This window comes from Catharus ustulatus, chromosome 10, assembly GCF_009819885.2.
Source record: "Catharus ustulatus isolate bCatUst1 chromosome 10, bCatUst1.pri.v2, whole genome shotgun sequence".
Lineage (NCBI taxonomy): Eukaryota > Metazoa > Chordata > Aves > Passeriformes > Turdidae > Catharus > Catharus ustulatus.
The window spans coordinates 25,309,374-25,333,106 of NC_046230.1; the positions used below are offsets into that span (position 1 = coordinate 25,309,374).

The following is a 23,733-nucleotide window of genomic DNA, read 5'->3' on the forward strand; positions in this document are numbered from 1 at the left end:
GGCACAGGCTGCACGAGGAGCTGCTGAAAACAGAGCTGGGCACTCCTTCCTCTTCCTCTTCCTCTTCTTGGATTGCAGCCCTGGAGTGTGCACAACACCCAGCAGAGCTGCCCTTCAGGAATTTCACCCCCCAGTTTGCATCCCAGGGCACGGTGCTCCAGCTCCTGCCTGGAAACGGCAACAACTGGTAAAGATTTCAGTGAAAAATCAAAATAATGAGGAGCACATTGGGTAAGCAGCCACTCTGGAAGCCATCAGCTCCACAGCTAATTCCTTACAGATTCCCAGTGAGGAGAGCTGTGTCATTTTCTGCTTTTCCTGCAAAACCTACCAAATCCAATCCAATATAATTTCTGACAATTTGGGGGTAATCGAAATAAAAGCTCTGTGTCCCACAATGTACACAAAAAAAATAAGATTATTTCCCTCTAGTTAAGACTTATGGGGAGGTTCATAAGCTCAAAGAGATGATGGAATTCCAGAATCCCAGGATAATTTGGGTTGGGAGGGGGGTTTAAATCCCACCCAGTGCCATGGTAGGGACACCTCCACTGTCCCCAGCCCTGTCCTGGACACTGCCAGGGATGGGGCAGCCACAGCTGGAGGCTCAAAGCCATGACCCAGGAGGGTTTGGATCCTCCACCCTCCTCTCCCTGCAGACCTTTGGGTGCTGGCTCAGCCATCAGGAACACTCTGGGAGCTCAGAGCTGGAATAGAGAGCACAGATCCCTGGCCAAGGCAGGCTGGAACCAGCCCCTGCTCTGGATTTCTGTTCTGTTCTGGGAAACAGGAGGGTGCAGCAATTATTTAAAACTCCTTGTACAGGCCCTGAATTTGGTCAGTGAGCTGTGTCAAAGGGGGCAAAAATATTGAATTTTTCTCAGAACACTAATTCCAGGCAAATTCAGATGTACACTTAACACAGAGAGATTCCAGTACATTTATTTGAAGAGCATAGCAGACAACCTGTGGGAAATGAGAAATACTTCCATGAAAAATTACAGTGCCAGAGCAGGAAAATGTTGCTTCACCACGTGTTTCTAAGGAAACCAAAGAAGTGAAGTAACACCCCAAGTCCCTGCAGAGAACAGAACTAATTATTTGTACTTATAATAGTTCATATACTGTGTTCTCTAGGATAATATTTTTTTTTGTCTACACAAGAAAGCCCTTCTTTTAATTTGTGACTCACACAAGGCTGGAAGGAGCCCAGGGATGGACTCCAGATTTAGATCCTTCCTGGAGACCTCACCAGTGGCATCAGGAAGTGTTCAAATCACTCAAAGCTGCCAGGAAGGTGCTGCTGACCACTGCCAGAGTGGCCTTTCTGCTTCATTCCTTCACCCTCATGTAGAAAACCACAGAGAAAAAGCAGAAAAAGGCACCAGACTCTAAATAATTGTGAGTGGCACAAACCAAGGGCAGCCTCAGCTCTCAACAGAATAAAGCAACAACTGCAACCATGCAAACATGACAATCTCCAAGGCCTTAAAAATCCTTAAATAGGGAAAAAATGTTATTTTGGCAAAGCCTGCTCCACTCAGGAGGGTTGGGTTTGCTCATCCATGGCCAGAGTTCACACTCCAGCATCAAAGGACTGGGTCTAAAGTCTGAATTTTCTGCCTGTTTGAAGCCAAGCTAATTGGGATATGTCAAAATTCCTACAGACCTGCTTCTCCTGCACATTAAAATTGGTTTGAAATACTGTCTTTACTTATTGGCTGGGAAAACTGAACAGGAAAAAAACCAGAGATTCTGACCTGAATTTTCCTTGGGGATGAATTTTTACCCTCAGTGTTTAGCCTAAACAGACAAAACAATTCCTGCTTTTCCTCTGGAAGCAAAGTGTGACCCTCGTGGCAGGGAGCTGGGGTTGTTTTCCAGAATTCCTGTGCTGAAAAGCTCTCCTGAGCCTTTGCCTGGTCACACTCTGCTCCAGCAGCAGCCCTGCATTCCCCAGCCTTCCCACCGCAGCTGGAATGCATCAAAATTACATTTCAACAGCACTTGTGGCATCAATGGGGGCTGTTTGCACTGCAGCCACCCAAACCTGCAGGGAACTATTCCCCCTTTGCATTTTCAAAGCTCTGCAAAGTGGTCCTTAAAGAGCCATTCAGGACACTTGAGGAGAAGAAAACACCTACTTTCCATGAGGAGTGCTGAAATTCCTCTCTTTCCTTTCCATGAGGAGTGCTAAAATTCTCCCTCCTTTCCATGAGGAGTGCTAACATTCCCCTCTCTTTCCATGAGGATTGCTGATATTCTCCTCTTTCTCCTCTCCATGAGGAATACTCACACTCCCCTGTCTCTCCTATCCATAAGGATTGCTGATATTCCCCTCTCTCCTTTCCATGAGGAATACTAAAATTCTCTTCTCTCCTTTCCATAAGGATTGCTGATATTCCCCTGTCTCTCCTCTCCATGAGGATTGCTGATATTCCCCTCTCTCCTTTCCATGAGGATTGCTGATATTCCCCTCTCCTTTCCATGAGGAATACTAAAATTCTCTTCTCTCCTCTCCATGAGGATTGCTGACATTCCCCTCTCTCCTCTCCATGAGTAGTGCTAAAATTCCTCTCCCCTTTCCATGAGGATTGCTAACACTCCCCTCTCTTTCCTCTCCATGAGGATTGCTGATATTCCCCTCTCTCCTCTCCATGAGGATTGCTGATATTCCCTTCTCTCTCCTCTCCACCAGGAATGCTCACACTCCCCTCCCCAGCTCCTCCAGCTGCAGTTTTCCATCATCTCTCATCATCAGCTCAGCAGACCACCACGTTTCTGTTTGGAGCTGAAGCAGCCCATGGAGAAAGCAGCAGAAGATTGAAAATTTGGATTTTGGGAGCATTTCCAGCAATTTCAACCCATCCAGAGCAAGGCCAGAGCTGTCATGAGCTAAAGAAAAACCACAAGGACTTTGGGGAAGAAAAATGATTCTTTATCTGTGGTTAAGTAAAGGATTTAGCTGGCAATAAAATGAAAGCAGAAATCTTTTAGGAGCCTGTAGCACTGCAGCCCTGCTGCTCCCAGCACTGAGAACACAGACACATCATCATTATTGATTTTTGATTTGGCCAGTCTGATTGATTAGACAATTATCCAGCAGACCTCACCCTGTGTTGAGCATTTGTCACCTCCCTCCAGCTGGGGGATGCTCTGTGAGGTGAAAATGGCTTGGAGCAATCAACTGATCCCACAAATCCCCTACAAAGGGAATCCTCAGAAAGTCACACAAACAGCAGAAACAACTGCAAATGCAAATGTGATGTCAAATAACCATGACTTTCAGTACCAAAGAAGGACTTTGGAGTAGTTTGTGGGAGGGGAAAAAGCACAAAAAGGTAAAACCCCAAAGCATGGACACTCAGGATGTGGCTGATTTCCACAGCACAGCTTTGGGCAGGGCAAATCCTCTCCTGGAACTGATTTCCAGTAAGATGTTGTTTGTTCCCACTCATTTATTTTAACACAATGGCAAACTCATTTCATATTTAATGTTTGTTTCATGAAAAAGAAATCCTGTTTGGTATTTCAAAGAGAACCACTTTTACCAGCAGTGCATTAACTGGGTTTATTACCCCAATCCAGCAATGTTCCCTAGAGCCAGACCTTTCAAATCCTCCTGGATTTGTGTTTTACTGATCCATTCAGGAAGGGGGGAATCCAAATGCCTGAGCCAGCAGCTTTCCTGCCTTGAAACCTCCTCCTGGATACCCACATCAAAAGTTTTACTGCTTCTTAATAACTCATTTATTAGCAAGTGACTGCTACATTTTTATTAATAAATTTTTAAATGTCTCACATAAAACATCAACCAGCTTCGAGGGTATTTTTTACTCATCATTAAGATTTTGCAGGGTCCTAATATTCTGTATGAATTCTGTGCATGATGTTTTAGCTGTGTTTTCTCCATAAAATCCCTGTTGTTTTATATTTCACTGCACATTTTCAGCCTGGGAAAGTGGAAGGTGTCCCTGCCCAGGCAGGGGATGGGAATGAATGAGCTTTAAGGTCCCTCCCAACCCAAACCATTCCAGAATTCTGTGATATTTAACTGTGATGGGCTGATGCAACAATTTAGAGCAGCAAATTCAGATTTTCAGAAGATCCAAGAATCCCTCCAAAAATATAGAACACATTGCAAAACCTTAAAAATATATAATAAAATAGAGACTGCAAATAGAGACTCATTTTTAAGGTAAGAACAAGGCAATTCTACATGGAGCAAAGCTGAAAATGAAAGTGTTTGTTTGCCATGATCATGGAGAAACCCCAAACTCATTGCAGCAACCTCTGGAGCAAAGAGAGGGGCAAAGGGAGCTCAGCTAAGGGCAGTTCTCCCATCAGCATAAATACAAAAATACAAAAATTGATGTTATGGTGCTCACCCTTGTGTTTCAGAGTGTGAGACACCATCTGATGAGATTTTATGTCCACTGCTCCTTATTTTTTCTACAAAGACACAAGATGTCTTTGCTGGCGCTTTTTAAGTGTTGTTATAAAAATAAACCAATTCAATATTAATCTACAAGATGTCATTGTGCCCATGCTCAGCTCCAGGGCTGGGATCTCACATCTGGTGTTTTCACAGGTGCTGAAGGACCTGGGAAGGTCCCTGCTGCTCTCAGGAGGTCACAGATGGGCACAGCCTGGGCACTGCAAACCCTGCACCAGCTCAGCCTCAAATGTGCTCCCAAGGGCTTCACAAACCCCTGAGCCAGAGCTGTGGATGCAAGAGAGGAGATACCAACAGAGACAATCCTTTTTGTGAGTTTGTGTCTGCACAGAGCTCCCAGGGTGGCATTTCCTGTGCTGTCACTGCTGTCCCCCTTTTGCAGAGCATTCTCTGCTCCCTGAGACACAACCAAGGGCGGATCATCAGTCTCATGTTTAATGACTCACAGAAAAGGGCCTGGCCTGTTCTGAAAGCCAGGAGTCCTTCCTGGTCCTGTACTCAAAATGACACCAATCCTTTGAATTTTACCCTCAGAGCCTGATGTTCTGCTGAAGATGGATAATTAACAACAGCATTGTTTTCCACCACCTTCATTATTTTCCTCTTTTTCTTCACTTGCCCTCCCAGCTGCTCCTTGGGATGCCCTTCCCTCCTCCTGACTGCATTTTATTCAGCCCTGTCGAGTCTTTTCACAGCAACAATCACAGCTTTGGTGCTTTAAAAACACTTTTTTTTCCCCTTGGATTTTTTGCTAGGCAGGATAAAAGCTTCTCTTACCCAGAGTTTCCTTCTGCAGCTCCCGGCAGCGGCTCTGGAGCTCGTTCCCCTGCTGCAGGGAAGTTTGGAGCTGCTGGGTTTTCAGCTCCACTGTGTCAGCCACCCCAGTGAGGTGTCTCACCTTCTCCTGCAGGCACTCGTTCTCCCGCTGGGATTTTGCCAATCTTTGGTTCAGTTTGGGGATTTCTGAGGAGGCAAAACAAACCCGTGCAGGGTGTTGTGATTTTGTGTTAATCACGGACAGCAAAGCTTTGAAATGGCATTCACAGGGCAACAGAAATGAGTGGGGTTATAGTTTTGATGTGGAAAGGTGGATTTGAGGATGGGGTGACATTGCTGGGGTGGGAAATGTCCCAGTGTCTCTGGGCTCATCCTGTCCAGGCACAGCTGCCCCCAGAGCCCTTCCCAGGGGGAACAAAGCAACCACTGAGGAATTCACTGCTCGTGGAAGCCCAGCCCATGGGGCAGCTGCTGTGGCAAACAGCTCTGGGGCTCCTGAGCTGCTCCAGGAGCCCACAGGGACAGAGGCAGGTGGGAGAGGCACATCCCCAGCCCTGACCAGACTGATGGCCTCAAAGCCCTGATCAAACAGCCCCAGAGGTTAATTTGGCCAACAGAGGATCTTTGTGCATGGGCTTGATCCTTGTGGATCCCCCCAGCTCAGGGTGTTCTGTGATTTTGTGACTCAATGAAACAGCAGCTCACCCACACTGAACAACTGCTAGGACAGGAATATGTCTGAACATCATTTCTGAAGGCCTTTAAAGCTGTACCATGGGCACAGGGCCAGCTCTGGCTGCTGCAGCCTGTGATTGCACCACTGCACACTCAGTGAAACCAATGTCAGCTGAGGCACAGCAAAATTGGCACTCAAGGCTCAGTCAGCTCCAGCCTGAGGCTGGGCACGACCCCTCCTCAACAAGCCCAGGGTTGTGCCTTGCCCCCTGGCCCTGAAGACCCCACTGTTGGAGCCTGGAGCAGCCTGGGGGCCAGGGAGTCACCCCCAGCCCCTGGCAGCCCCAAGGAGCCCTCAGATAAGGAAGGCAGAGTTTGGCAGGGTTTGTTCTCACTCAGATAACAGGGGAGAGCTGCTGGGTGTGGGTTGGCTCCAAGGGAAGGGTGCAGCCTGCCCAGTTTGGGGGGAACATTGCAGGATGCTCCAGCAGCCCCACAAGGATGCTGCACCATCCCCCTGCCCAAAATGTTTGCAGGATGCTTTACCTGTCAGAGCTTCTTTGCTCACAGCTTTTATTTGCTGAAAAATTTCTTCCTTCATGGCAGCAAAGTTCTCCAGGTTGGTGGAGATGACCTCTTTAATACTGTCTAGTTCACTCCTAATGAAAGGGAACAGGGAGACAGCCTTGTTCAGAGTGGAGCAATGGTGTTCCAAGGTCGTTCTGCAAGAAAGAAAATATACCAGATGCATATTTAGAAATTATTTTATAAATAGAACTTGGGAATTAGACTGAGCTTGACAACTACTTCCCCATTATTTGATAATTTATATTGCATTGGGTTAAAATAATTTAGTGTATGAAATGTGCTGTGTACTCAATATATGTTTAAGTTTCCCCATCTAAATGTTTACAGCTTTTGTGCATAAATAAAAAAAAATGGGTTTGCTTCATGAACAAAAATCCTGTACAGGAAACTGTACAATAATTTTTAATTGAGAAATCAGAGTAATCACGTTTAAGTAACTGTATGCCCAGGTTTGTGGGGAATCTTTATGAACAATATTTATGTAAGAAATAGAGCAGTTCCAACATCAGCATTTCTTGTTGGGCTCTCACCTGAGCACCTGAGACTGCTTGTAGGCAGCTTCCTTCTCCTCCTGGAAATACTGCAAATCAGCTTTCACAGTTTTCATCTCCTCCTGCTTGCTTTTGAGTTCCACTGTCAGGGCTTTTATCCTGTAGATGTAAATAAAATAATCAGAATTGTTTGCACCAATAATCCACCTCCAGCTTTGGTTTCAGCTTTCTCAGGCACAGCAAACACCCCCAGAACCACCCAGAACCATCCCCCAAGGTGTTCTGCACCTCTGGCATTTACCTTGGGAACTTTCCTCTACAGCACCGGTTTGTTTTACAGGCACAGCCATCCCAGTGTAAATAAACACATTTTTAACACTGCTCTTTCAGCAGTTCAGCACTTGCTCCCATAATTGTCAGCAAATGAATGGAAGTGCACAGGAATAAAAGAGCTGAATCCAATTCCCTTCCTGTGGTAAAGTGAGGAACAATCCCACCCAGCACATCAGCCCCGGGTGTTTTCTGTAGATAACCATCCCAAACAGCCTTCCAGCCCCAAAAGTGACAAGCAACTGTTAAACACCAGCCCCTGTTTCAGCTTTCAACACTTACTGTTCACACAGGGAAAATGATCTATTTGTCTGCTGGTGACTCATTGTCACAAGTAAATAAATAATATTTGAATAGACAAGTATTTTACAAAACCAAAGGCTGGCAGAAACACTACATCAGCCTTGGCTTCGATTTTAAACAGCAGAAGAGAATGAGAATGATTTATACTGAAAATATATAAAAATGAAACCAAACTATGACAGTGCATTAGTTACTGGTATCACACAGATCAGCACTAAAATGCACATTTAAAAAAATATTAGTGTTGGTTAAGAAACCTGGATCTTCAGAGCTCTGACAGAATCTGAACTGAACATCTGGGGGCTAAAAAGCAAGTTTTGGGGGTGCAATTGTGATCCCTGGAACAAAAGGAAAATGAAGAAATTGAAGACATTCCTGGCATTACCCTTTCAGGAAATTCTACCCATTGCTACCTGCAGATTTCCAGGAGGGGGAGAGCAGGAGGGGAGAGATGAAATCTGTTGGATTGTGTGGAGCAGAACTGTTGTCACTCCCAAGGAAATGTCCATCCCTAAACAGCTACAGGATCCAAATCTACATTTGCAGATTAGGAAAAAACCCAGTGATTAATCACTGACTAATAACAAATGCAAACTCTGGGAGGCAGGGAGGGCCAGATGCTCGTTTTCCATTCTTGTTCTGCGATGGGATGAGTATTTGAAGATCTTTTGGATTAAAAAGAAACTGGTAAACAAGGAGAGACACGTTTTCTTCCTCTTTCCATTCCAGAGCTGACATTAAAGGGATGTTTCCAGCATGTCCTGCTCAGTCACACACAAAAGAACCCTGGAAAAGGCAAGGCAGTCACTCTCCACTGATACCATCAGAAGGAAGCAAAACAAACACGTTATTTCGGGGCTTTCTGGCACAAAGGAAGAGTGCTGATGAAAAGCTGGCGTTTAGAGAATGGTGGGAACACTCTGATCTCATCATCCCCTGTCCCTCAGCGAGGATTCCCAGCCCTGGGCAGCACAGGGGGAATCCTGCCCCGGGTGGGAGGTGAGGCAGGACAAGAACAGCACGAGAAAAGGCAGCGGAGCTGCTGCACACCCTCCCTGTCCCCAGGACCTGAGATCCAGGGGGTTTGAGTTTCAGAGCACACAAAGAACCCTGCACTGCACTGCCAGGGGGATGGAGCAGCACTGGCACTGCCAGCAGGGACAGGATGCTCACAGAGCCTGGAACACTCTGTCCAAAAAAGGCTCCACCCAGGATTGGCACTGCCCTGAAACTTTGGGAGCTGCCCAGAGGCTGGAGCTGCTCACTTTCATTTCACAGCCAGGAGCTGCTCATTTTCACTTCACAAAGTGGTGAAGTCACCACCCCTGGAAGTGTTCAAGATGTGTGGATGTGGCACTCGAGGACATCTTCAGCATTTACATCTAGTTTACATTTCCTACACTGGAGTTTTGCTAATTAAATTAGTAATAATTCAATTAATTATCAAGACTGAAGGGATTTTAGCACAGAATTAGGCTGAATAGCTGAGTGGGATCAGTGCAGTTCATTTCCCCTCCTGCCAGGATCCCAAAGGAAAGGTAACTGAGGACAAATTAACTCCCAGGTGGCTTTCAAGGTTAACCACAGCTACAAACCTGAACCTAGAGAGAACAGAAAACTGAAACAGTCTGCAGCTGATAAGAGAGACTCAATCCCTTTGTCTAGCAGAGATAAAAGGAAGGAAAAGCATGTCTGGCTTGTGGGAGCAGTGATCTGTCAGCCCTAGGATGCTGAACATTGATAGCACAGCACAGGGCAGGCAGAGAGCAGGACAGCAAGGACAGATCAGGAATATTCAGGAATTTTCAGGAGTATTCAGGAATATTCAGCCAGGTTTTTTAACAAGGCACAATGCTTGGTTTCTGGCTGGAATGGAAACCTACTGCAAGTATTCCACTTGATTTCAGCAGCTTTTAAATCAAATGGAGCCTTGGGGGGGAAAAGTGCAGAGATAAAAATTTTATTAACTGTTCCAGCTTTACTACAGAAAGTCAGCTCGATGAAAATTTAAAGTTTAGCTCGGGTAAATGATCCCCAACAAGAAGAATGTGCTGTCAGTGCATTTGCTCACAGACAGGGTTCTGCCACCAGAGCTGTCACCCAGGGTCATTAAAGGGACAAGGAGCAAACAAGCTTTAAAAATAGATATGAAACCACAGAAAAGATTAAATACTGGGAAGGAGGGGGTGGAAGATGTTAAATTTAAATGAAAAAGATATTGCAAGAAATATTATGAGTCATTTACAAGATAAATGAAATTTTTTTTCACTTTTGGGGGAACTTGTGCTCCAAAATAAATCTTTTATCAGTAACATTAGCAAGCAAAAGCCTAAGTAAATCCATTAATTAATTTAAACTTTTAACAGTATTTGAATGATTCTCCAAAAAAAAAAAAAAAATCAGATTTCCAAAGCATTTCAGTCCAATCTCAAGAGCACCTTCAGCTCTAGATCCTTGATGTGAGGCAGTCACACAAGGGAATTCCCCTCCTGGGAATCCCAAAAATAATCAAATTTAGAACCTCATCCTTATAAAAAACTTCTGTCTATTGGAGTCAGATGAGCAAAAAATTACCCAGGAGTTTCTGGTGGCCTCAATCCGTCAGTAGCAAACTTGAGCAAACTGCATTTTTATGAAGTATCTTTTATTAATTGACTACAAACATCAATTATTTATAGTCCTACTATAATCAATTAATGGAATATAATAATAGATTCCAAAATATGTGCATGGAAAAGGAGACAAACCCTGTAAGTATGAGCTGAAAGAACACACTTGAAGGTCCTAGCTGTGCCCTGAAAATCCAAATGTGGCTCTGAGATCTAGCATTAATTACTGGAGTAATTAATTACTGGAGTAAATTAATTACTGGAGCCCCTTTAATGGGGCCTTCCCATATCTGTAAGGATTTGAAACCTCCAGTTTGTGAAGCAAAATGCCCCTGGCAGTTCCCAAACTGCTCCTCACTGCTGTGGGATTCTGCAGCAGCCCTGCAGAGAGGGAACCCTGAGATTCCCAGGGAAAAACACTGGGAATTCTTTCCCAGAGTGAGACAGCCTGAATTTCAGACCTGTGCAATTTCATTTGGAATATCAGAGATTTATTACAAGAGGATAAGATGAAATGTTCATCATTCCCTTTGGGACTGTGTCAGGGGAAATCCCTCTGAGTGCTTCTGGCCTTTCCTTCACCTTGCACATATTCCATAAACTGCTCAGGAATTCCCAACCTGCTTCCAAAGGGTTGCTGTGAAAGATGATTTAAATCAAGCATTACAGTGTGTAGGGGCCATCTGAGAGAAGAAAGACAAAAGTTGTTTGTGTTTGGAGCTGCTCTGGGCTGAAATGCCCCAGCACACACAGGAGATGAGCTCTGACCTTTCTGTTTTGGAGTCGCTCTCAGCCCGACAGCGCTCCAGGTCGTGGTGGAGAGCCTGCACCTCTGCCTGGAGCCTCTGCTCCCGTTCCAGGCTTCCTTTATAAACCTTCATCTCCTTCTCCATTGCTTTCACCTTGTCTTCCATCAGCTTGAACTCGTGGAGGGTCAGGTAGCTGACTCCGCAGTATTTGCACACTGTCTGGTCCCGGGGCATCTGCAAAGAGAAAATTCAGATTGGAAACTAAAAACACCCTCAGTGACACCAAAAAATAATAATAAATCTAATAATAATAATAATAATAATAAAAGCAATTTAAACCATTTGCTGCTCTGGAACATTTAATGATGTTATTGATGTTATTGCTTTAACAAATAAAGACAAAAATCCTCATTAGCGAAATGAAGCCCAGCTAGAGCAGCACTTTCCCTTCTGGGCACCTTCCCAAGATCCATCAGCTCTGGAATTTGATATGTGGGAACTCCCACTGAAATGCTCAAGTACTTGTGAGTCAGGTTGGATGTGTTCATTGAAAATGAAATGCTGTGTTCTATAAAGCTATTTCATTAACGAATCTGGGATCTCCTGTGCCAGATAAATGTTATTTCTGTGCCTTTCCAACAGCTCGTGTCCAAGTGAGGGAGGCAAGATGAGGGAGAGGGAATTGAGTGATGTCATCCCCAACCTTCACAAAAATAATTCATGGTGCTGGTGTGGGCTCCATGGGGTGCTGTGGAATCTGGAACCCCTCTGCCAGGGATGAAGGACTCAGACTGAGACACAACATAGAGCAGGTAACACACATCCAGTGGAAATAATTCATTTATTATGTTGGCAAACAGACTTTGCCAACTGATCCAGTTATTAACCTTGAAGCAGGGAACACATAAACACCTGCTCAAACAGTTTAAGTCCAATTAAGAAACTTTGTTTTACAGAAGAATTAAAAAAAGATGTTTTGAGACACTGGGATAAACAGAAAGAAGCCCTCCCCAAAGGAAAGAGCTTTCAAAAATTATAAATTAAAGACTCATCCAACAACCTTTAGCAGTTTAAATGCAATTTGAGATAAATGGTGTTTCAGGATGCCCTGGACAAGCTTTATTTCCCCATTTCTTCACATTGCCCCAGTTTAAACCCCCCTGGTTACAGCTGCTCTGAGGGAGACCAAAATGCAAGTTTATTTTTCCTGGCAGCTGCAGTCTGTGCTTGGAAACCTGAAACTGTTCTTCAGGATAAGCAACCCAAAGTTCCAGAGCAGTGGAATGAGAGCACTGAAAAAGGACAAAATGAGCTGTGCAGGGAGCACAGGAGGGGTTTATCACCGAGAGGACACGGTGCTCTGTGCAGCACAGCCGCTGCTGCTGCTCACACAGACACAGCTTGCACTGCTTCTCCCACCCAAAACGAGATAGAACCACCAGGGGCCTGACTGAACAGGGCTTGTGCAAGTACCAAAACGTCTTCGTTTTCAAAGTCAGTTTTGTTACTGAATTTCAAAATAAATGAAGTCATAGAACAGTACAAACTCTGTCTGGGCTCAGCTGGGAGTGGGTCCTGCTCCCCTTCCCATCCATTCCTCAGGTGGAATGAAAATCTGTGAGGATTTCTGATCAGTTGGATTTTTACAGTATTTACTACAGAGCCAAAAAATCACAGAATAGGAAATTCTGTGTAAATCAGGACTGTGCTCTGCACTTTATTAATTACCCTGCAAGTACTGCAATAGTGTACAGATTACCCAAATATCCACCTTAACATCTGGAACAGTTCCCTGACACCAGGAATGGATTTGGCACAATTGAGGATGCCAACCACAGTTAATTTAAACCCAGCACATCTGTCCAGTGTACCTGGAAAATGAACAGGACCCAGATGAAAGGGAGTGGAGCAAGGAAGGCACTGACCTGATCCCCATCTTCAATCCAAGGCTCCTCTCTCAGGGAATCACAGAAGGGTTTGGGCTGGGAGGGATCTGAAATCCCATCCAGTGTCACCCCTGACGTGGCAGGGACACCAGACACTGTCCCAGGTGCTCCAACCTGGCCTTGAACACTTCCAGGGATCCACAGCTGCTCTGGGAATTCCAGCCCAGCCCCTCCCCACCCTCCCAAGGAGGAATTCCTTCCCAAAATCCCATCTGACCCAGGAATTCCAACATCCCATCCATCCCTGCCCCCTGGAAGCCATAAAAATAAATTGTCTTTCCAGGAGAAAAGCTCCACTAGACTTTTTTTGGTTGTCTCTTAGACACCAAAGTTGACCAACCTTTACACAAAATGTGTAGGAAACAAACTGTCATCAGTTCTTGTGCTTACAAATTACCTTTTCTGGAACAGTGAGATTGCTGAGTAACCACTGAGGATGTGTACTAAATACAAACTGATGGTTTCAGATTCCACATTTCACTGTTTCCATTTGATAAAATACACTGTTGTCGTCTTCAAGTCAAAGTAGAAAAAAAATCAGGGGAAAAACAGTTTGGAAGGAATAGAAAAGGAAACCATCAGAGCTCTGAGTGGAAATGTCCTGAGGACAAACAGTGAACAGAAAAAATCAATCAGGAATTTAAAAACCAGTTTTGCTGAGGACAAAGTGCTTGATCTGGGAAGATATTTATCCACAAGCTACACTTTTGAGTATCTGAGCTGCAGTTGGGATGTACAGATGCTGTAAAACATCTGGGGGAACAGTTTCCACTCTGCAGTTGGTTTTGGAAGGAAATATTATCCCCTGGTTACAGAGATTTCTTTAGCTACCAAGGCAAGGGGAGGCCTGAGCCAAGAGGAATAATCACACAAATTACATCTGTCTGACTCAGTCTCATCTGCAGAGCATAAGTTATAAGGAAAAAAAAAGAAAAGAAATTGGTGGTCTGGACCATTTTTAGCCTTTTGAACGATGAGACAGGAATTTGTACCACTAGAACTTGACCAAATAAGTGCAGGGTGTGTCAGCCCGTGCAGCACCATCCCTCTGCTCTGGAATTTCACATTCCAGCCACAAACAGCCCTCGATGGAGAGCTGCATCCCTGCAGAGGAGGGAGCTCCTGTCTGCCTTGGCAGGGCTTTGACATGACAGCATCCAGCACATGGATCACTCAGATTACTTCAGCAAGGACTGGTCAAAACCACAAAACTCTGTATTTGTCCAAATGAAATTTGTAGCTGAATACATAACAGTAAAAGAAAAAAATCCTTATGCTGCAGTTGGGTGGTCTTAAATGATTTCTGTATGTTGCTTTATTCTACTTTCTTTTTTGTTTCACTCCTCTCCCACATTATTTTCATGTCTCTCATCCTGGCTGTCCCTCCTCTGACACACCAGTCAATCCCTATTACACAAAAAGAAATGATGACTCAAACCACACCATTGATTTTTTTTTTTGAGGAAGAAAGGGGAGTCTTTTGATGTACATGCAAAATGAGGAGGTACCAGATTGAAATTGGTATTTGCCTTAGTCACAGGAAGAATTGTAAAAGTCTCGGTAGAAACTTCACTTCTTTTAAAAGAAACAAAGTGCATTATGAGCCAAGTTTTCAGTCAGCATCTCCCCCAAAGCAGCACAGATGGAACTGCTGAGCCACGCTGTTCACATCATTATTTGCTCCCTGCCCCTAAAATCACATTGCAAAATAAAAACCCCCGTGCTTGCTTTGAACACATGAGCAGTGCAGAAACAGGGAGGAAAACCAGAAGGCTGCTTCATTCAAAACATGCCCTGGGATAATCCCTGTGTCACGGCAGGAAACGACACCAGGAGTTCAGGTGGCTGAAGGCATTTTTGCCTGAGGAAAGCAGAATAATGAATCCTGGCAGGCAAAGAGCAGCACAGGGCCAGCAGCCCCTCCTGAGCTCCCCAGCCCCTGGGGGTGTGCTCCAGCTGAGAACTCACCTGAGTGCTGCCACAAAGCACCTCAGACAAAACCCAGCAGGCACAGGATGAGCCCAGCTCAGCAGAGCTTTGCCTGGGTGACTCTGTGCATCCCCAGTGCCAGCAAACCCCTCCTGTGAGATCCCAGTCCCTGCAGCTCTGAGCAGCAGAAAAGCTGGAAAACCTTGACTGTAGTGAATACAAACCTGGTTTTGTAAGAAAACCTTGGATGAAGAGAATACAGCCCTGGTGTGATGAGAAAAGCTTAGGGAGGGTGTGGAGTGTCCCTCACTGGACACAAGCCCTGGAAGTGGCCACAGCCAGGCTGGACACTGGGCTTGGAGCCACCTGGGATAGTGGAAGGTGTCCCTGCCCATGGGGTCCCTTCCAACCCAAACCACTCCAGGATTTTCTCTCATTTCCAGAGCCTCTCAACACTCCACAGCAGGAATGACAACCCAACACCACCCAAACATCCCAAATTCCACAGCTGAGTGCTGGAAACCTCTGTGGGATGCCTGGGGACATCACCTCCAGGAGAACTCAGCAGGATGCTGAGAAGGGCTCTGCCATCCCACCCCTTATCTGGAGGGCACACACTGGAATTTTATCAGCTTTGAAATCCCTGCTGGTGCCAGTGCACGTCCCAAAGAGAGCTGTGCTGCCTGTGGAGGGGCCAGGCTCGTGGGCTCCCAAGCACAGCTGAACTCTGTGTTCCAGGAGCTCTTCTGAGAAAAGCCCAAGCCTGGGTTCACAGAGAACAAGCAGAGGGGAAGCTGCTGTGATGTGCTCATACAGAGCCCATACTGTCCCAATCTATAGCACACTGGGGAGCTCCCAGTACCCATTTGCTACTTGTGGTGAACACGATACTCTGGGGACACCACAGGACGTTCTGTCCTCATGGGGAACAGCCTCACAGTTCCGGCCCAGCCTCAGCTCTGAGCTCTGGCCTCAGAGAACTCTTCATCTCTAAGGGCATCTTGGCCCTTTAAATTTTATTTTTTATGGTAACAAAGCTTGATTTTTTTTCCAAATAAAATATGGAATTAAATATAACTATGTTTGCATTGTGTTGCTGTTCTGTTTCCTGTTTCAGGGATTTCCTCAGTTGCATCTTCCCTTCTACTTCGCTGCACTTCCACAAAACTGTAATTAAAGTTCACAGGCACAACAAAAGATTCATCTGCCACTGGCAACAGACAAGGTGAAATATAAAAGCCTTGAGGAAAAATTAAACCAAAATAAAACATTAACCAAGCAACGAAACCAGAAGTCCCCAAAAGTACACATCCATGACATTGGAGTCAAGGAAACTCTAACTGCCTTCTGTACCATGCTGGGCTCTGTGACACCTCCAGGCTGAGTCTGATTGCACAAACTCTAGGTAAATATATTAAAAACAGGCATAAAAAGCCAGTGATCTCCATCTTTACTAACAATTAGTTTCCAAGTATAAATACAAAAGAATACTATCAACTTTAATAATGGACATGGGGATGCTTTATTCACCTACTGATTTTATTTGTTGCATTTAGCACCCATCTTGCAATGAAGGTGTTGTGAAAGAAGGAATGAGAGAGAGAAGAAAGCAGGGACATGTAAAAGTTTTTACAGAATTCTCTGAGGCAAAATTAACCAGAACACAAAGAACCAAAGTCCCTTCACATCTTTCATTCCCTTAACAAAATGCTGATAAATCGCCTTCCCTCTAGACTAAAACTTCTTGCAAAATAAATATAAATCTTGTAAAATAAAATAAAATAAAGGACTGGAACAACGAGAGCTCTGCACCCTGCCCTGTGAGGCAGCTCCTGGATCCCTTGTGAGTGCCACAGCCCAACCTCCAGCACCCAAAGAGCTCCTGGCAAGGGAATATCCTCTCTCTGGGCTGCAATCTCCAATCCTGCCAGGCTCCCTGCAGTCCCACGTGTCCCCTCAGCCTGCAAACCCATCTTGGGAGCACGTGTGGCTCTGTCTGGCACAGCCAAGCACAGCTGGCAGGGCTGGGCTGTGTCGGGAGCCAGCAGAGAGAGATTCCAGAGGAGAGGCTGTAAAAGCTGAGCAGCAGAGCGGGGAGGGAACAGGACATGTGTGCAGAGCAGATACAAGGACAGGAAATTGTGAGAATGACTTGTAGTGCCTTGTAACCGTGCTGCAGCAGCACAGGATGTGTAAAACCCCGACACTTTCTCATCCCAAATCCCGGGCTGTCGCTGCCTTGGAGCTCACACGTGGCACGAGGAGGATGGGACAGGAGCACGAGTCCATCCTCAGCTGGAAATCCTCATCTTCTGCACCAGACTTTTTGTTAAATGTGTACCCAGCACTGGAGGGATCTCCAGAGACTGCCTGCCCCATCCTGCACTTGGAGGGAAAAGCTGGGTGAATTCCACAACTTCAGTTTCAGGGCATTCAACCAGAGCACATCCAGAAATGAGAGGAAAAGACTCATTGGCACCTGGAAATGAAGCACCACCTCCCTCCCCCTGTGAGCACTTACTGGGCCCTCAGGTATTTTTCAGAATGAGCAAACCCAGCTCTGTCATCCTTTCTCAGAAACGAGATTTTAAAGCTGTTTACTATTTGTGCTCTTTTCTGAATTCCCATCAGTCACGTCATTATTTTTAAAGCCTGCAGCTCAGAACTGAAACCTCAACAGCCCTGGACAGAGGGACAACAAAGAGCCAAGTTTCACATGTGATTCCTATTATTGAGATATTAAAACTATTAATATATCAACAGACTCTTCCTGTCTTTGTTCATATTATTCTGCTAATTATTACCTGATTACAGCCCTCACTGTTAGGCCTGACAAGTGTCAAGGAGGTTATTATGGATTTTATATTAATGCATTGGATTAATTTTAAATTATTTATATTTCCTAGAATGCTCCTAAGAATATAGAGTTCCCAGAGTGCTCACACCCCTTTCCCCACTGGCACCAGCATATTCCTTATTGTAATCCAAGATCCTGGCTCAGTAATAACCAGCAGCACTGACACTGCTGCTGACAGAATGAATGTCACTGCCTTTCTGTGCCTGCCCTCCTTGTGCCTAGCACATGGCTCAGGAACTGATCCCAACTTAAAACAGACTCAAGTGCCACCAAACTGCAGCTTTAAGTCATTAAAGGGAACACTGAGCAGTAAGCAGCTCCAGGATTCCCTCATCCAACAGTTTGGTACAACTGTTTCTGTGAGAAGCTTACACTGATTTTTGCTCACCACTGTACCCTGTTGGGGCTAAAAAACTAACTGCTAAATAAACAAACTTGGTGGGATCCTTCCTGCTACCAAAACAGCTGCTCACGAGTCTGAAAGTGTCCCTCAGCTTCTTCCCTTCCTCTTTTTTTAAGGCTAACTATTCCTTTTCCCTTTCTTTGCCTGTCTTACCCATCCTCGATTTCTCAGAAATCATCTCAGAAATTGCCTGAACAACTTCCTGGCCTAACCCAGGGAGAATTTCTCCAGGCTGAGTACACAAAGCTTTTAAATGACTCGTCAATTATGAGCTGCAGAGCGATGAATGAGGACAGCTGGGTGTTGTACTGCCAGATACAACGATAGCGTTACAAAAAGTGACTCGTGTTCCACTCGAGTGCAGCCTCCTCCTAAGCGGAGCCACACAAACAGCGGCGCTGTTAGCACCGGCAATCATCCTTCTCCAAACAAAGAACACGCCAAGATACGAGGGGAGATGAAGGGGAATGTTCCGTCCCTGTGAGTGTTGATACTCCTCTGGAACATGTCATGCTCTGCAGTCCTTCCGAGCTGCCGGCAGCAAAACACGGCACAGCAGGGAAATCTGAGACTCACCTGCAGTGACATCACAGGCACAGGGCTGGGTGTGCTCCAGGACTCACCTGCAGTGACAGCACCGGCACAGCAGGGAAATCTGAGACTCACCTGTAGTGATAGCACAGGCACAGCCTCAGGTGTCCAGGACTCACCTGCAGTGACAGCACTGACACAGGGCAGGGTGTCCAGGACTCACCTGCAGTGACAGCACTGACACAGGGCAAGGTGTCCAGGACTCACCTGCAGTGACAGCACAGGCACAGCCTCAGGTGTTCAGGACTCACCTGCAGTGACAGCACAGGCACAGGGCCAGGTGTGCTCCAGGACTCACCTGCAGTGACAGCACCGACACAGGGCCAGGTGTGCTCCAGGACTCACCTGCAGTGACAGCACCGACACAGGGCCAGGTGTGCTCCAGGACTCACCTGCAGTGACAGCACCAGCACAGGGCCAGGTGTCCAGGGCTCACCTGCAGTGACAGCACTGACACAGCAGGGAAATCTGAGACTCACTGTAGTGATAGCACAGGCACAGCCTCAGGTGTCCAGGACTCACCTGCAGTGACAGCACAGGCACAGCCTCAGGTGTGCTCCAGGACTCACCTGCAGTGACAGCACCGACACAGGCCAGGTGTGCTCCAGGACTCACCTGCAGTGACAGCACCGGCACAGGGCCGGGTGTTCAGGACTCACCTGCAGTGACAGCACCGACACAGGCCAGGTGTGCTCCAGGACTCACCTGCAGTGACAGCACAGGCACAGCCTCAGGTGTTCCTCTGCAGCTTCCCTATAGAACTACTGTAATTACAGCGCACAAAGAGTGAGGAAACCCAACACCCAACCTAACCCAAAATGTACAGAGAATGCACCGGTGCTCACAGGCCTGTGCAACATCCCTGAAGTGCTGCGGGAGCTCCGAATGCGGCGGCTTGGCATTTCCGCAGCTCGTACCTTGCGGATCTCCTCGGGCAGCGCGTGGACGGGGCCGCGCCGCTCCATGGCCTCGCGGGGGCTGGGCTGGGGGCTCCGGGAGCCGCCGGGGATCGGGGCTCGGGGCTCAGGGCCCGCCGGGGTCCCGGCACGGGGGCCCCGTGAGGGGAGGGGGGGGCGCGGCGGCCGCCGCCATTTTGTGGCCGTGGCGTCCGCCGTAACCGCGGCAACGGCGCGTGCGCGGCACGGGGCTGGGCCCGGCGGGGCGGGCGGAGCGCGGCCTGGGCTCGCTGTGGGGTCGGGGCTTAATGCGCCCCAAAAATCGCCCTGGCACCCCAAAGTCAGCCCCGGCATCCTGAATTGGGCCTTGGCACCCCAAAGCAAAATCTTCACACCCCAAATTATCCCCTGGCACCCCAAAGTCAGCCCCGACATGGGCCTTGGCACCCCAAAGAAAAACCCTGGCACCCCAAATTATCCCCTGGCACCCCAAATTATCCCCTGGCACCCCAAAGTCAGCCCCGACATCCTGAATTGGGTCTTGGCACTCCAAAGCCAAGCCCTGGCACCCCAAATTCCCCCCGACACCCCAAAGCTAGCCCCGACATTCTGAATTGGGCCTTGGCACCCCAAAGCAAAACCTTCACACCCCAAATTCCCCCCTGGGCACCCCAAAGCTAGCCCTGGCATCCGAAATTGTGTCTTGGCACCCCAAAGCCAAACTCTGGCACCCCAAATTCCCCCCTGGCACCCCAAAGCAAGTCCCGACATCCCAAATTGTGCCTTGGCACCCCAAAACAAAACCTTGACACCTCAAATTCCCAACACCCCGAAGCCAACCCCGACACCCCAAACTGGGCCTTGGCACCCCAAAGCAAAACCCTGACACCCCAAATTTGGCCCTGATACCCCAAAGCAAGTCCTGACATCCCAAATTGGGCCTTGGCACCCCAAAGCCAAACCCCAGCTCCCCAAATTTCGCCCTGCCACCCCAAATTTCGCGCCGTGCTCGCAAAGCCACCCCCAATGTCCCGAATCCAGCCCTGACATCCCAAACCCATCCCTGCCTCCCCAAATTCTATCCTGACACCCCAAATCCACCTCTGCCCCCTCCAGCCAGCCCAAATTTAACCATGACACCCCAAAACACCTCAAACCTGCATCTGACAGGCACTGCCAGCCCAAATTAGGCTGTGACACCCCAAAGCCACCCCTGACACCCCCAATTAGTCCCCGCTACCCCAAACCCGGCCCTGACACCCCCAATTAGTCCCCGCTACCCCAAATCCAGCCAGCCAGGTCATCTGTGTGTCAGAGCCGAGGCACGAGCTCAACCTCGGCATGAACCGTCTGGGCCCGGGGAGACCCACTGGAGCGCACACAGCCACGAGAATAAATAAATCAGGGGAGGATTGGCGGCGAGATTCGGCACTTTCAGCGGGATTAATTCCACTTTCTGCCCTTCTTTCCAGGGCTGGTGGGTTTCTGTTTCCTCCAAAACCCAGCTGCTGTTGGGGTTTGATCGTACAGCAGGGATCTCTGCTCAAAGCAATTCCTGCATCCCCAAAGCAATTCCTACATCTCTAAAATATTCCCTACAGCCTTATATAAAACAATACACCCTCTAAAACCGTAATTTAGGAACACACAGAAAACTAGGGACAGGCCTGGCCAAAAAAAAAAAAAAAAAGAGGTGAGCTTTATTTAATTTACAGACTAATTTCTGGGGTGAAGCATCAGTAACGCTGAGAGCTGAATAGGGGAGAAAAGGGGGATTGGATTGAAGAAAGCAGTGAATTTCAGGGGATAGGAACAACAGCTTTATTGGGAAAAAAGGAAAATTGCAACAATAAGGGGGAAATAGTGAGGTGGGGGGAAGGAAAAACGGGTGAGTGAGTGCTGTGTCTGCTGAGGGATGCAAACCTGAGAAGCACCGAGGGCTCGGTGCCCTCCGTGTCCCCCCGGCCCAGCTCGGCTCGGCGGTGCCACGCGTGTCACCTCGCGTGTGGCCGCCGTGCCCCGTCCCGCTTGCGTGCCGAGCTCCGAGCCGCGCTAATCCCGCCTTGGCAGCCGCCTCACGCCCCCGCCTCCATTTTAACCTCTTCGTGCTTCCACGCCAGGCGCGGGCCGAGGGGGGAGCGCGTTGCGTGTGAAGGGCGGCTCGCCCCCCGCGGGGGTCATTAATTAAGATCTTCATTAATAGGAGCTGGCGAGGGCCCGCCTTGGCTGGGAGCGGGGTCTGGGAGCGGGGTCTGGCCGCGCCGTGCCGGCAGCTGTTCCCGCCGTGCGTGATGGCGGCGGGCGGGGGGGCGGCGGCTCTCACGCGATGGCGGGGCTGACGTGCCGAGCCAGGGTGTCGTGAGGCGCGGCCGTGAGCTCAGCGCGGATCACCGCGGGCGGCGAGCGGGGGGAGCGCCGGGCAGGGCGGGGGAAGGCGGGCGGCAGCACGCAGCGAGGGAGGGAGGGAGGGAATGACGGGGGAACGGAGGCTGCTGCATCCCGGCCGTGTCCGCTGAGGAAGGGCTGAGGGCGGCTTGGGCGTGAAGGGATCGAGTCATGGGGATCTCGTGTTTGGGGGGCTGAGGGGAGCTTGTCCCAGGGGGTTCTGAGGGGATCCAGGCTGAGGGGAGCCTGTCCTGGAGGAAATGGAGGCGATCCTGTGCTTGGGGACCTGAAGGGAGATTGGACAAAGGACAGCCTGTGGATGAGGAGATCCAGTCCTGGGGGGCTGAGGGGAGGCTGCTGTAGGGGAAATAAAGGAGATGCTGTCCTTGGGGTGTGAGGGGAGCCTGTCCTTTGGGAAGCCTTTCCGAGGGGATCAGGGGACATGCTGTCCTGGAGGTGTGGAGAAGCTGGCACGGCCGTGCTGAGGCAGCCGAGATGCTCCCACCCCAGGGGCCCTGTGGGAAGCAGAGCACAGGAGCAGCGCTCGGCTCTGGAGCAGTACTCGGCTCTGAAGCAGCACTCGGCTCCGAAGCAGCTGTTTCCTCCCAGCAGGAAGCCCCCACAAACCCCCCACTCCTCACGGAACCCACAGCCCTCTCCTCACATCCGCGGGGGCTCAGGAGATCGGGCAGCCCCTGCTCCGGCCGTGCCTGCGCCCATGGCACGGTGCCGCGTTCGTGCCAGCCCCGGCACCGCTCGGGATCAGGTTCCAGGCGGTGCGAGCAGCTCCAAGGACAAACGAACGGGCAAGAACCGAGTGCGTGACACGCAGCAGTCATAAGGCAGCTATTTCCATTGTTTTCCGGCAGGCTTTGTACCTTCTCAAACACACGTGGAAAGCCTCCCGCTGCTCAGAAATCCCAGCCCAGAGGAGCAAAGTCCAGTCCCACTGGGCAGCTGGGGAAAAAGGCAATAAACACCAACACCCTCTTGGCACAAAACGAGGGGCTGGCAGGGTGAATAGGTGTGTCCATACCTGCAGCATTGTCTGAACAATGAGAAATCCAACTTTTATCCCAGCCCTGTGGCTTTGGGCTGCCCTGTGTTTGCTCAGTACAAAGCGGGGAAGCGGTTTTGCAGCGTTGTCTGCACGCTGCTCCCCTGGGAAGCTGCGGTTGTTTTCCTAGGGAGGAGCAGAGCTCGGTTATCTCTCCGTAGGCACACGGGGGATTTGGGGAGGGGGGTCCCGTGCTGGGCCTGCAGCGCAGGAGGGGTCAGGGGAAGGACAGGGCTCGGAAGGCAGCGAGGCCATTCCCGGTGCTCCCTGCACATGGCGTTGGTTCCCCTTTCCCAGCGATATTTGCTGGGTTTGTTTGGTTTGCTCCGCTTGCCCCCTCTTTGCAAATGTCACAAGGACGAGAGCGTGGGGGGAGAGGGGCCTCAGTGGGAGGATGTTTGGAGAAGGGATCTGAGCGCCGGGGCTACCTGCGAGTCAAGGTCAGGCAGGTCACTCTGTGCTGAGAACAGAAACTCTGCAAAGCAGCAGGGAAACGATAAAATCAGGAGGAGCGGGGTGGAGCAGGGTGCTGGTGGTGTGTGTAGGGGAGGGAATGGCCCCTCTGTGCAGAGGCAGCGATGCCAGCCCCCAGCAGGGCACGCAGGATGTGCTGGTGGCACTGGGACATGCAGGGCAGCAGTGGCATCCCCAGGGATGTGCTGCTGCCGTGACATTGCCAAATCAAAGTCAA

The 23,733-nt window shown here is 48.7% G+C and overlaps 1 protein-coding gene across 4 annotated transcripts in view; it reads right to left on the minus strand.

Annotated features, from left to right (window-relative positions):
- LEKR1 (leucine, glutamate and lysine rich 1) overlaps positions 1-19,712 on the minus strand; it is a 36,858-nt gene extending 17,146 nt beyond the window's left edge. For 2 of the 4 annotated variants that reach the window (XM_033068667.1, XM_033068669.1), the window contains exons 1-5: positions 19,550-19,684; positions 10,998-11,212; positions 7,027-7,146; positions 6,455-6,630; positions 5,234-5,419 (exon numbers count right to left, since the gene is read on the minus strand). In XM_033068667.1, coding sequence (XP_032924558.1) covers positions 5,234-5,419; positions 6,455-6,630; positions 7,027-7,146; positions 10,998-11,212; positions 19,550-19,669 — 817 coding nt within the window. In that variant the 5' untranslated portion in view covers positions 19,670-19,684. Of the gene's footprint in view, positions 1-5,233; positions 5,420-6,454; positions 6,631-7,026; positions 7,147-7,288; positions 7,536-10,997; positions 11,213-19,549 lie in introns of those variants that run through there. The other 2 variants (XM_033068668.1, XM_033068670.2) reach the window with 2 other exon arrangements.
- Positions 19,713-23,733: the final 4,021 nt, after the last annotated feature.